We start from the raw sequence: 12,703 nt of genomic DNA on the forward strand, positions 1-12,703 counted from the left end.
GTGCCACCACACCCGGCTAATTTTTTTTTTTTTTTTTTTTTTTTTTTGAGACGGAGTCTCACTCTGTCACCCAGGCTGGAGTGCAGTGGCATGATCTCGGCTCACTGCAAGCTCTGCCTCCCAGGTTCACGCCTTTCTCCTGCCTCAGCCTCCCAAGTAGCTGGGATTACAGGCATCCGCCACCACGCCCGGCTAATTTTTTGGATTTTTAGTAGAGACAGGGTTTTACTGTGTTAGCCAGGATGGTCTCAATCTTCTGACCTTGTGATCTGCCTGCCTTGGCCTCCCAAAGTGCTGGGATTACAGGCGTGAGCCACCGCACCTGGCCAATTTTGTATTTTTAGTAGAGATGGGGTTTCAACATGTTGGTCAGGCTGGTCTTGAACTCCTGACCTCAGGTGATTCACCTACCTCGGACTCCCAAAGTGCTGGGATTACAGGTGTGAGCCACCACGCCCGACCGTTTCCTTGAATTTCTATACACAGTCTTCAACCAGACTGGCTGGGTTCAAATCTGGGCTCCACCTCTTACGTGCTCTGTGACTTTGGGCAAATTATGTAACCTTTTGAAACCTTGGATTTATCACCTGTGAAAGCAGCTCCCTCATAGAATCACTGTGAGGATTAAATGAGTTAAGACACATAAAGGACCCAGAATGGTAGTTGAGACACAGTAAGTGCTATCTGCATGGTTCTTGTTATTCTGTACCTTCTCCTTATAAACCATCCTAAAGCATTAAGTAGGCTTCCCTCAGAACTGCAAGTGCACACCAATGCCCCCAGTCAACCAAGAGCACAGAGGCCCCATTACAGGCTGAGAGTGTCTCTGTGTAACTTGGAGTCCGATCATCTATGGGTTTGACAGTTTTTAAAAGCAGACCATCTATTTGAGTAAAAAAAAAATCAAAAGGAGAGGAAGAGTGATAAGAAGCCATGGGAAGAAGGGGCAATTCAGAGGACCACATGATGCTCACAAATGGCCTGTCCCTCAGCTCACCTCTCTCGAGTGCTGGCTCCAGTAGAAGACTGTCTGATGACATCTCAGGCCTGACACACCCCAAACAGAGCTACTGATCTCCCTTTTAACCCAGCGCCTTTGTTAATCTTCCTACTTACCCAACTGTTCAGGCCAAAACCTAGGGTCATCCTTAATGCCTCCTCCCCTACATCTCACATCCAATCCACCAGCAAGTCCTGTTGGCTTTAACACCAAAATATGTCCTGACCCCTCTCTTACAGGCCACCATCACCTCACATTCCCATGTCTGCAAGAGCCGCCTCCTAACTGACCTCCCCGCTCCCATGCCTGACCCTCAAATGTCCATTCTTCACACATAATGCTGAATTCTTTTTCATGTTTTTCACCAGTGTCACTTGCCAAATGCTGAACTCTTTTAAAACATAAATCTCATCCCTTCCCTGCATCACAACTCTTTAATGGCTTATTTTCTTAGGTGACTAAAACCCAAACGCCTTACCATGGCTCCAGTGGCCCCACACAATCTGTCCCCTGCACACCACTCTTCCTCGTGTTTACTAAGCTCTGGCCACACAGGTCTTCTAATCCTTAAGCAAGCTCATTCCCACATCAAGGTCTCAACATACGCTGTGGCCCAGAATGTTCCTCTCCTAGGTCTCCTCCAAACAGCTGGCTCATCCCCTTCCTTCAGATCTCGGCTCCCATGTCACCTCCAAAGAGTCTTTCCTCTTCATCAGCTCCCAAACAGCTCCCTCCCCTCTATTCCCAACTCAGCCTTGTGCCCCAGTCACTAATCCCTTGCGCGGCTTTATTTTCTTCACACAACTCATCACCATAAAAAGTAGATTAGTGGGCCGGGCGCGGTGGCTCATGCCTGTAATCCTAGCACTTTGGGAGGCCAAGGCAGGCAGATCACGAGGTCAGGAGATCGAGACCATCCTGGCTAACACAGTGAAACCCCGTCTCTACTAAAAATCCAAAAAATTAGCCGGGCGTGGTGGCGGGCGCCTGTAGTCCCAGCTACTTGGGAGGCTGAGACAGGAGAATGGCATGAACCCGGGAGGCGGAGCTTGCAGTGAACTGAGATCGCGCCACTGCACTCCAGCCTGGGAGACAGAATGAGACTCCGTCTCAAAAAAAAAAAGTAGATTAGTTATTGTTTGCTCAGTTTATGTTCTTCACGAAGATGTAAGCAGAAACTATGTCTTCATCCCCACTCAACAAAGGGAATACATATTACCCATGGCAGCTAAAATGATGCCAGGTATGTACCAAATGCTGAAGGCACATTTGCTGATTGATGAATGATTCAATGAATCAGAATGAGTAGAACTGGCCAGCAGGGTCTGCGAAAGTGTTAACACCCACCACAGAAGTCCCTAAAGTGAGCAGCAGGGAGAACGGCACTTTCAACTCCTGGGTCTGTCACTTGGGAGGGGTAGGGTAGAATAACCCAGGGCCCAAACCCAGCCCTCAGAGGCACAGTGATGCCCAGGACATGCTGTGAGTTAGAACAGAGGCCATGTTGAGCTCCTCTAATAGCTAGAGTGGAAACTTGCCCCTGACGACTTCTGTTCACTATCATATAGCTTACATAACTCTACAGTTGACAACTTTTTTCATATATATGTTAATTGGTGAAATAAGAAAGATTTTATCATCTACATTTTTCATATATGGAAACATGACTACATAATTCAGTGGTGTGCCTGGAATCCATGTAGTTAATGCATGGCAAGCAGGGATTGTGAGTATGTGTCTTTCATATTCACTGAGATATGAGATATACGTGTATATGTGTGTGTGTGCGCGTTGTGTGTGTGTGAGTGTGTGTGTATTTCACCCACAGTTCCTGGCTCATAACTCCCATAGCCACTGCTACAGTCTTTCTTTTTCTTTTTTTTTTTTTTTGAGACAGAGTCTCGCTTAGTCGCCCAGGCTGGAGTGCAGTGGCACGATCTTGGCTCATGGCAGTCTCTGCCTCCCGGTTCAAGCGATTCTCGTGCCTCAGCCTCCCAAGTAGCTGGGACTATAGGTGTGTGCTACCACGCCCAGCTAATTTTTGTATTTTTAGTACAGATGGGGTTTCCCTATGTTGGCCAGGCTGGTCTCAAAACTCCTGACCTCGGGTGATCTGCCCAACTCGGCCTCCCAAAGTGCTAGGATTACAAGCGTGAGCCACTGCGCCCAGCCATTGCTACAGTCTTTTGTTAAAACGTAAGAGCACTTTAGGCCTCAGAAACAGAATCTCTCTCTCTGACCTCCCCCTGCCCTTCTTTCACCTGCCCGAGCAGGACTGTAATCTGATTGTGGGCCATACGACCCCCATTCCAGAGAAGATCCTGCCCCATACCCTGGAGGAAGGAATGCTGCACAGAGGCCAGGAAGAATCCGCACAGACAGGCTCTGCCAGGTGTCCCCACTCAGTCTACGGTGTTCAGTCAGGCCCTTTCTGTTCAATCTCATCTCAACATGCTGTCTGTGTTTCAATCACGCCTATCCAATGAATCAAAGGCCCAGGAGGGCAGGGTTTAGAGAGCTTCCAGAGAGCTGAACACATGGAGGCTCCTGCAGGGCGGCGGTCCAGGGAAGGCATGAAAGCTCCCTGCACCTTCCCCACCCCTCGTCCCATGCATCTCTTCATCTTCATCTTTTCTAAAATAAGTGCTTCCCCAAGTTCTGTGTCCTTTCTCTAATAAATTAATGTAATCCAAAGGGGAGTCGTGGGAACCCCAATCTGAAGCCAGTGTAGTTCTGGAGGCCTGGACTTGCGACTGGTGGGAAGGGGCAGGGGGCGCCTTGTGGGACTGAGCCCTCAACCAGTGGGATCTGATGCTATCTCCAGGTAGATGGTGTCTGCTTGCTTGGTGTGTGGGGGAAAACCTCAGTCCTCTCTGTTGGCAGAAGTCTCCTATGTTGAGTCCTGCTGCGCATAAGGGCAGAGGTTGTGGTTTTCCGCTCAGGGGCACCCACACCAAGAGCTGCTTCTACTGCCCTACACTGCTGCCTCAGAGCACCTTCTTGGTGGAAATGCCCCTTTCCAACTCCTGTTTCTAATGATGTGGTGATTTTAACCTTTGGGGCCACTGTACTGGGGTGAACAGTGCCCCCACATCATGTCAACCTCAAAGTACAGAATGTGTCTGTGCTTGGAAACAAGGTCTTTGTAGACATAATCAAGCTAAAATGAGGCCACACTGGATTGGGGTATTTTAATGCCCTAAAAAGAAGGAAATGCAGACACAGATCAAGAATGCCACATGCTGACAGGGACAGAGATTGGCGTGATGCAGCTACAAGCCAACGAATGCCGAAGATTGCTGGCAACTACCGGAAACTAGAAAGAGGCAAGGAAGATCCTTCCCAGAGCCTGCAGAGGGAGCCCAGCCCTGCTGACACCTCAGTTTCAGACCTCTAGCCTCCAGAACTGTGAGCGAATCAACTGCTATTGTTTTAGTCCACCCAGTTTGTGGTTATTTCTTATGAGAGCCCCAAAAAACTAATACAGCGACCTTTTCAGGGTCTTGAACCCCTCTGAGACTATGATGAACACTCTTCCCAGAAAAATGCAGTTGTTCCCCTCGCCACTAAACACTGCTCTCAATTTCTGAAGCTCCACAGAGGACTTCAGTCCTCTGTATAGGCTGTATAGAACACAGAGATGCCCAGGCAGTGGGGGCCTTGAGAGAAGGAAGCAGCAGGGCCAGGGAGGCTCCCTGCCACAGGCAGTGTCAACAAGCATGAGTGGTGCCGGGCACACCACGAGGGTGAGGTAACATGCAACAGTCTGCTTAGAGGATGGTAAGATGGGGAGGAGAAGAGGCAGCTCCAGGGAACCACGCAAAGAATGCTCCAGGGGCTTGTGCCCATTGCCCTATCAGCAGCAATAACTTATAACTCAAGAAATAAAGCAACAAATAGGCTGCATCTTTTTTTTTTTTTTTTTTTTTTTTTTTTTTTTTAAAGACAGAGTTTCACTCTTGTCACCCAGGCTGGAGTGCAATGGCACAATCTCGGCTCACTGCAACCTCTGCCTCCCAGGTTCAAGTGATTCTCCTGCCTCAGCCTCCTGAAGTAGCTGGCATTACATGTGCCCGCCACCACGCCCAGCTAATTTTTTTGTATTTTTAGTTGAGATGGGGTTTTACCATGTTGGCCAGGCTGGTCTTGAACTCCTAACCTCAGGTGATCCACCTGCCTCGGCCTCCCCAAGTGCTGGGATTACAGGCGTGAGCCACTGCACCCGGCCCAGGCTGCATCTTTAGAAACATGTCAAATGTTGTCACCTCAAAGTGGTTTAATTCATTTGCACCTTTGATGTCTTAAGTCTCAAACATCAAAAGTGACTGGGTCCCCAGGGAAAAGCTGCTGAGGCCCTGCCAGAGGTGGCACCAGGGCAGAGGCTGAGAGAGATTAGGGGAGAGAGCAGCTGTACGTGGGTGGTAAGAGAGACGCAGTGGAAACTATGGTCTCCTTTCCTTCTGTTTTCCCTGAGTTTCTTAGTATCAGCCCTTTGGAAAATTCTGGCATGGCCACGCAGTGAGAAAGGAGGAGCAGAATGAATTAAGGGGCCAGATGGGGTGGCAGCAGGAACTGTGACACCCAGTGGCATGGGTAAAGGTGGCACCTAGGATCCTCAGTGAGGGAGACCCCAAGCAGGGAATGTGCCAGCAAAGATGACTCTTGCTTCCCAACAATAAGGAAGGATACTCTTTAGAGGCCAGGAACATCACACGTGCCCCCAGACACCTCCTGGCCCTGGCAGCCTCCATAAGGATGAGGTGAGGAAGAGTGTGTTTTAGAGGCAGACAGAGCTTGCTTCAAATCCCAGCCTTGCCACTATCTAGCTGTGAAGCTTTGAACCAGTGAGCCAGCCTTTCTCAGCTCCATTTCCTCATCTGTAGAATGGGGGTAATAGCGCCTACCTCACAGTTGTTATGATAATCAAATACACTCATGTGTGATTTAAAGGCGCTTTTGCTCCCAAGACTCCCACTGGCTAAGTGCTTGCTCACCTACCTGGAGAGGGACTTCGCAGGTCTTCGCCCTCCAGCATCCATGCGCCTTCCCTTTGTTCCAACTGGGAGTTCATGCCAGGCTGGGAAACTGGAAGTCCTATTCAACGGGAAAAAACAGGCTTTAGAAATTGTAAGTAAGTATGAACAGCCACCCAGAACTCAGGGGAGAGCAAGTAGGCCAGTCGGACTGTTCATTTCATTCAGCCAACAAATCCTTATTGAGCTCTTACTTAGTGCCTACACCAGGGGCTATAGCAGTACATAAGAGACATGGTGCCAAGGTCTTTTTAAACATCCTTTTAATTTTAGAGGCAGGGTCTCACTGTGTTCCTCAGGCTGGTCTCAGGTGACTGTTCCACCTTGGCCTCCCAAAATGCTGGGATTACAGGTGTGAGCCACCTCACCCAGCCATGCCAAGGCTACATAAAACGTTTCTGGAAGGAGCTAGGAAACAGCCTCAAGGAGGGGTCAAGCCACGGAGCTAAGCTAAACTCCCAAGTCTCCAATTTAGGAAGATGGAAACGTACTGAGCATAGAGGAAATGACCTGAGGGTTACCCCACCCCTCCTGGGAAATGAGAGAATGGGGAGGTGCAGCCTTGGGGAAAGCAAAGGGAAACTGCCTATTTGCCAAGTGGGCATGCAGAGACCTTCCCCAAGAGAACAAGAGGAATAAACACCATCCCTCTGGTACATCACACCAGTCAGAAACCCCTAGATGCTGGAAAGCAAGTGCCACAGATTTTCAGAATTGAGTGATTCTAAATCTTAAAGAAACAGTTTCCTTACCTAGTAGGACAAGGCTCCTGGACTTTCCTGGTATCCCCTCCTTGAACCTCTCCCGTGGAGTAGACACGAGGCACCTCCACCCTCCCTGTGCAAAAGCTACCGTCACACTGCTGAAGAATGTGGATCCCTGAAAAAACAAGCACATTTCATCTTGCCAGTGGCCTTAGGATCTAGGGTGATAGGGGTGGTTAACGTTGGCAGTTTTGGGGGAGCTGGAAAAGTCTTTGAAAAGATTCAGGTCTCTGGGTAGTTGAAGAAAATGGCCAGGTGCGGTGGCTCACGCCTATAATCCCAGCGCCTTGGGAGGCCAGGAGGTGAGGCAGGCGGATCACTTGAGGCCAGGAGTTCAAGACCAGCCTGGCCAACACGGCAAAACCCTGTCTCTACTAAAAATACAAAAATTAGTTGGGCGTGGTGGTGCGTGCCTGTAATCCCAGCTTCTCAGGAGGCTGAGGCAGAAGAATTGCTTGAACCCAGGAGGCAGAGGTTGCAGTGAGCCGAGATCACGCCACTGCACTCCAGCCTGTGTGACACGGCAAGACTCTGTCTCAAAAAACGGAGAAAGCATTTATTGATCACCAGCATTGCAGTGCCTAACACTATGATAATTTCACACACACACACACACACACACCACTGTCTCTTCTCTTCACACATTTATGTATAAATAGACTTTATGTATAAATAGAGTGTGGTGTGCGTGTGAAGTAACCGGGCAAAAATTAATGGGTGCTTGGGACTTGAAGAGGTAATATAGAAAGAGCGAAATTAGAATGTGAGTTGATACAGTGAAGAATCAGGTACAAATTATCAAAGAAATGTGAAAGATGAATTTTCAGAACATTTAACAAATATTTCTGTGAACGCAGATATCACCCAGTACAGCAGGAGAGCCAGGTATGAGCACAATCAAATGTAGCACAAGTCAAAGAAACACAGACTAGTTGCCAGGAGAACAGAAAGGCGGGGAGGGAGGACCACAGAGAGAAGGCAATTACTGAGCTGGCCTTGAAGGAGAAGGTTCCCGGATGGAGCAAGAGAAGGCTATCCAAGGCAGGAGAGGCACCATGAGCAGAAGCATGGAGGTGACACAGTCCTCGTGTGTTTAGGAAATGGCAGGCAGTTTGGGTGGGGGGATGAAGAGTGGCAGAAAGGCTGTTGAGGTCAGAATGTAAAAAGCCTTGAATCACTTGATAAACGTGATGCTTTTATCCCTCAGGCAACAGGGAGCCGCTGGAAGGCAACTGTGTCTTGAGATGGAGGCATGGAGAGGTGGTTTTAAGGACTCCAACAGTGTCAGTGTCAAGTTGAGAGAGGATCCTGCTTGAGAAGAGGGACTAGATGCAAGGCCAGAAATGAACTTTGTGAGAGAAGAGCTGAGAATGAATCAAAGATGTTTCCTGCTTGAAAGAGCAGACAGATGACAGTGTCATCACAAAGAGAAGAAACATGGGAAGAAAGGGTCTGTTAGCAAGGTAACTAGTTTGTTTTGGGGCCCACAGAGTTTAAGGTGGCCATAGGAAATCCAGGTGTAGATGTTCTATCACAGGTGAAAACACGGATCTGGAGTTAGGAGACTCTGGGCAGGAGCTGTAAGGCACACAGGTCAGCTAAAGCTGTTCATGTAACAAAGCGGCACCTACTCTGTGTAATGCATCCTCTGCTAGGTACAGGGCGGGAGGACAAGAGTAGCCAGATGGAAAGGGAAGAAATGAATCAGGAGATAACACACGGTATTAACCTAAGGCAGAAATCATTTCCTGGTCAGGCCCCACAGGAACCTCAAACTCAACAAAATGCAACAGAGAAACCCATCTTCACCTGCTGTTCCTTGTCTGTTCCCAGCTCAGGGAATGGGGCCTCTGTTTACCTAGCTGGCCAAGCCAGCAACCTGGGTGTTATCCTCTCCTTTCCCGCAGCATCAATCCCCATTGATTCTTCCTCCTAATATCATGAGAATTCATTCACCCGTTTATTTCCACTCCCCTACCACTGCTTTGCAAACCAGCAACAATTTCCATATTGGAACCAGTCTCCAGGCCTCTGATTTTACCTGCTCTTCCAATCCATTCATCACACCGAGAGGTACATTCAGTGGAACAAAGAGGGTCATCTTTTAAAACAAAGAAATATTTATGCCGGGCACGATGGCTCATGCCTGTAATCCCAGCACTTTGGGAGGCCAAAGCAGGTGGATCACCTGCGGTCAGAGTTCAAGACCACCCTGTTCAACATGGTGAAACCCCATCTCTACTAAAAATACAAAAAACTGAAAAATATTTAAAATCTTTGTGTAACTTCAAAATAATCAGGAAAGTAATATCCAATATAAAGATATAAATGTCATGAACCAAATAACAAAAATATATAATACGTAAAGAAAAAGCTGCAGGAAATGCAAAGAGAAATTTAGAATATTAGGGTTTTGAGAGATGTTAAAATAATCCAGTCATTGACAGTCAGCCCAAAGTGAATAAACAACAAAAAGAATAAAGATATGGAAGATGGAGCAATTTAATAAGGCTGAGCTGACAGAGCTATCAAACCCTATACCCTGCAATCAGACTGTGCTGGCATTTTTTGTTGACAAGAGACACAAACTCCATCCTCATAAAGCACAGACCAGCCAAATGGGCAGATAAAGAAAGCAAAATAATAATTTTGGAATATCTAAAAAAAAAAAATAATACACAGCCAAAAACTTTCAATGTAAACAAGGAAGAAGGTGAGTTAAGGATTCAACTCAAGAAGTTAAAAAATGAATTTTAGGCCGGGCGTGGTGGCTCACGCCTGTAATCCCAGCACTTTGGGAGGCCGAGGCGGGCGGATCACCTGAGGTCAGGAGATCGAGACCATCCTGGCTAACATGGTGAAACCCTGTCTCTACTAAAAATACAAAAAAATTAGCTGGGTGTGGTGGTGGATGCCTGTATTCCCAGCTACTCGGGAGGCTGAGGCAGGAGAATGGCATGAACCCGGGAGGCGGAGCTTGCAGTGAGCCAACATCGCGCCACTGCACTCCAGCCTGGGCGACAGAGTCAGACTCCATCAAAAAAAAAAAAAAAAAAAAATTTAAAAATAAACCTGAGGAAAGCAGAAGCAAAAGATTAATAAAGAAAAAAATGTATTAATAAAGAGCAGAACTAGCAAGGAAATCCAAGAGCAAACTTTAAAAATGAAAATAAATAGCTGATTACCTAGTCAAGAAAAAAGGACAGTTCCTACTCTCATAGAACTATGTGAAACAAACAGTGTGTTAGAGAGCACAGCACTGGGACAAAAACAGACACATAGACCCAGAAAGGAGAACCCGGAAATAAAGCTGCACACCTCTAACCACCTGATCTTCAACAAAGCCCACAGAAACAAGCAATGGGAAAAAGACTCCCTACTCAATCAATGATGCTGGGATAGCTGGCTACCCATATGCAGAAGAGTGAAACTGGGCCCCTACCTTTCACCATCTACAAAAATTAACTCAAGATAGATTAAAGATTTAGATGTAAATCCTTAAACTATAAAAACCATAGGAGAAAACCAAGGAAATACCCTTCTTGACCTTGGTTCTGGCAAAGAATCCTTGGCTTAAGTCCTCAAAAGCAATTGCAACAAAAACAAAAACTGACAAGTGGGACCTGACTAAACAGCTTCTATACAGCAAAACAAACTATTAGGGCCAGGCACGGTGGCTCACACTTGTAATCTTAGCACTTTGGAAGGCCAAGGCAGGAGGATCGCCTGAGGTTAGGAGTTTGAGAACAGCCTAGCCAAAAAGGTAAAACCCCGTCTCTACTAAAAATACAAAAATTAGCCGGGTCTGGTGGTAATCCCAGCTACTCAGGAGGCTGAGGCACGAGAATCGCTTGAGCATGGGGGGGTGGAGGTTGCAGTGAGCTGAGATTGTGCCACTGCACTCCAGCCTGGGCAACAGAGTGAGACTCAGTCTCAAAAAATAAATAAAGAAAGAAAACAAACAATGACAACAAAAAACAAGCCAACCCTACCATTAATATTAGGGGGGAAGAAAAGGATGCCTTCCAAAGTTAATTTCCAACTTACCCGGGGCCCAGCTGTGAGGAGACCAGCAGCCATTCCTTCCTCTCCTGTGTTTTCCTCTTGGGGAAGGGCAGGGTCTGGGGAAGGCAGTACTAGAGAAACAGAAAAAAACTAATAATGTTAAAAGCAGTTTATGAAGTCACCAGTTCTCACTGTGAAGAGGGGACATAGCAGGTATCAGGGCACTTGGGCTGAATCTGCAGACCTGTAGTGTGATGTAAATTTCTCCATTCCCTCCTACCTCAGAAATTCCATCAACTCACTCAGATGTAGGGAGGCATTAGAGTGTTCACAGACTCTCAAGTATCCATGATCCACCACTCAGCAGCAGTGTGCAAATCACGTAACCTCTCTAAGTCTCATTTTTCTCATCTGCAAAATGGGGATGATAATCCCTTGTAACGGATAATCTGCTGTGAAGATTAAAGGAACATACAGATAAAGCAGTCGGCAAATGCCCAGCACATAAGTATACAGTTTAAAGAGATTATCTATTACTTAGCTCTTTGGAGAAAGTGACTCTGCAAATTTAAGGCATTTGCTTAAATGAAAAGAAGAAGGCTGGGCAGAGAGTCTCACTTCACACCATATATAAAAATTAACCCAAAATAGATCAGAGACCTAAAGTTAAGAAGTAACTCTTGGCTAGGTGCGGTGGCTCATGCCTGTAATCCCAGCAATTTGGGAGGCTGATGTGGGCAGACTGCTTGAGCCCAGGAGTTCGAGACCAGCCTGGGCAACATGGCGAGACCCCGTCTCTATTAAAAATACAAAAATTAGCCAGTCGTCTTGGTCGTGCGTACCCATAGCCCTAGCTACTTGGGGAACTGAGGTGGGAGGATCGCTTGAGCCAGGGAGGTCGAGGCTGCAGCAAGTTGTGATCACACCACTACACTGCAGCCTGGTTGACAGAGTGAGACACTATCTCAAAAAAAAAAAAAAAGGGGTAGAACTCTTAGAAGAAAACCATACATCTTTGAGAGGTTGGATTAGGCAATGATTTCTTAGATATGACACCAAAAGCACAAGCAGCACAAAAGAGAAAATAGGTAAGTTGGATATCTTCAAAATTAAAAACTTTGTGCTCCAACAGGCTCTGTCAAGAAAGTGAAGAGGCTGAGTGAAAACGACTCACATCTGTAATCACAGCACTTAGGGAGCCCAAGAGTTCGAGATCAGCCTGGGCAACATAATGAAACCCCATCTCTACTAAAAATACAAAAATTAGCCGTGGTGGCGCATGCCTGCAGGCCCAGCTACCTGGGAGGCTGAGGTGGAAAGATGGCTTGAGCCCAGGAGGCAGAGGTTGCAGTAACCTGAGATCACGCCATTACGCTCCAGCGTGGGCAACAAAGCAAGACTCTGCCTCAAAAAAATAAAAAGAATTTAGTTATTGACTGGGTACAGTGGCTCACACCTCTAATCCCAGCACTTTGGAAGGCCGAAATGCTGGCTTAGCACATAATTTTCTGTGTGTATGTTTTTTGTTTTTGTTTTTTTGAGACGGAGTTTTGCTTTTGTTGCCCAGACTAGAGTGCAATGGCACAATCTCGGCTCACTGCAACCTCCACCTCCCCATGCTCAAGCGATGTAAGGATCTCTCGGCCAGGAGCAGTGGCTCACGCCTGTAATCCCAGCACTTTGGGAGGCCGAAGCCAGTGGATCACTTGAGGTCAGGAGTTTGAGGCCAGCTTGGCCAACATGGTGAAACCCCGTCTCTACTAAAAACACAAAAATTAGCTGGACGTGGTGTCGGGCAGCTGTAGTCCCAGCTACTCAGGAGGCTGAGGCAGGAGAATCGCTTGAGCCTGGGAGGCGGAGGTTGCAGTGAGCTGAGATTGCGCCACTGCACTCCAGCCTCG

At 47.3% G+C, this 12,703-nt stretch overlaps 1 protein-coding gene across 24 annotated transcripts in view; it reads right to left on the reverse strand.

The window, feature by feature from the left end:
• ZNF79 (zinc finger protein 79) overlaps positions 1 to 12,703 on the reverse strand; it is a 38,060-nt gene that overhangs the window by 3,374 nt on the left and 21,983 nt on the right. For 6 of the 24 annotated variants that reach the window (XM_063788268.1, XM_063788270.1, XM_063788271.1 and 3 more), the window contains 4 exons: positions 11,105 to 11,213; positions 10,845 to 10,933; positions 6,786 to 6,912; positions 5,999 to 6,094 (listed from right to left, as the gene is read on the reverse strand). In XM_063788268.1, the coding sequence (XP_063644338.1) occupies positions 5,999 to 6,094; positions 6,786 to 6,912; positions 10,845 to 10,877 (256 nt within the window). In that variant the 5' untranslated portion in view covers positions 10,878 to 10,933; positions 11,105 to 11,213. Of the gene's footprint in view, positions 1 to 5,998; positions 6,095 to 6,785; positions 6,913 to 10,844; positions 10,934 to 11,082; positions 11,255 to 12,703 lie in introns of all 24 variants that reach the window. The other 18 variants (XM_063788265.1, XM_063788258.1, XM_063788273.1 and 15 more) reach the window with 4 other exon arrangements.

The sequence above is a fragment of the Pan troglodytes genome, chromosome 11 (genome assembly GCF_028858775.2).
Source record: "Pan troglodytes isolate AG18354 chromosome 11, NHGRI_mPanTro3-v2.0_pri, whole genome shotgun sequence".
NCBI classification, from domain to species: domain Eukaryota; kingdom Metazoa; phylum Chordata; class Mammalia; order Primates; family Hominidae; genus Pan; species Pan troglodytes.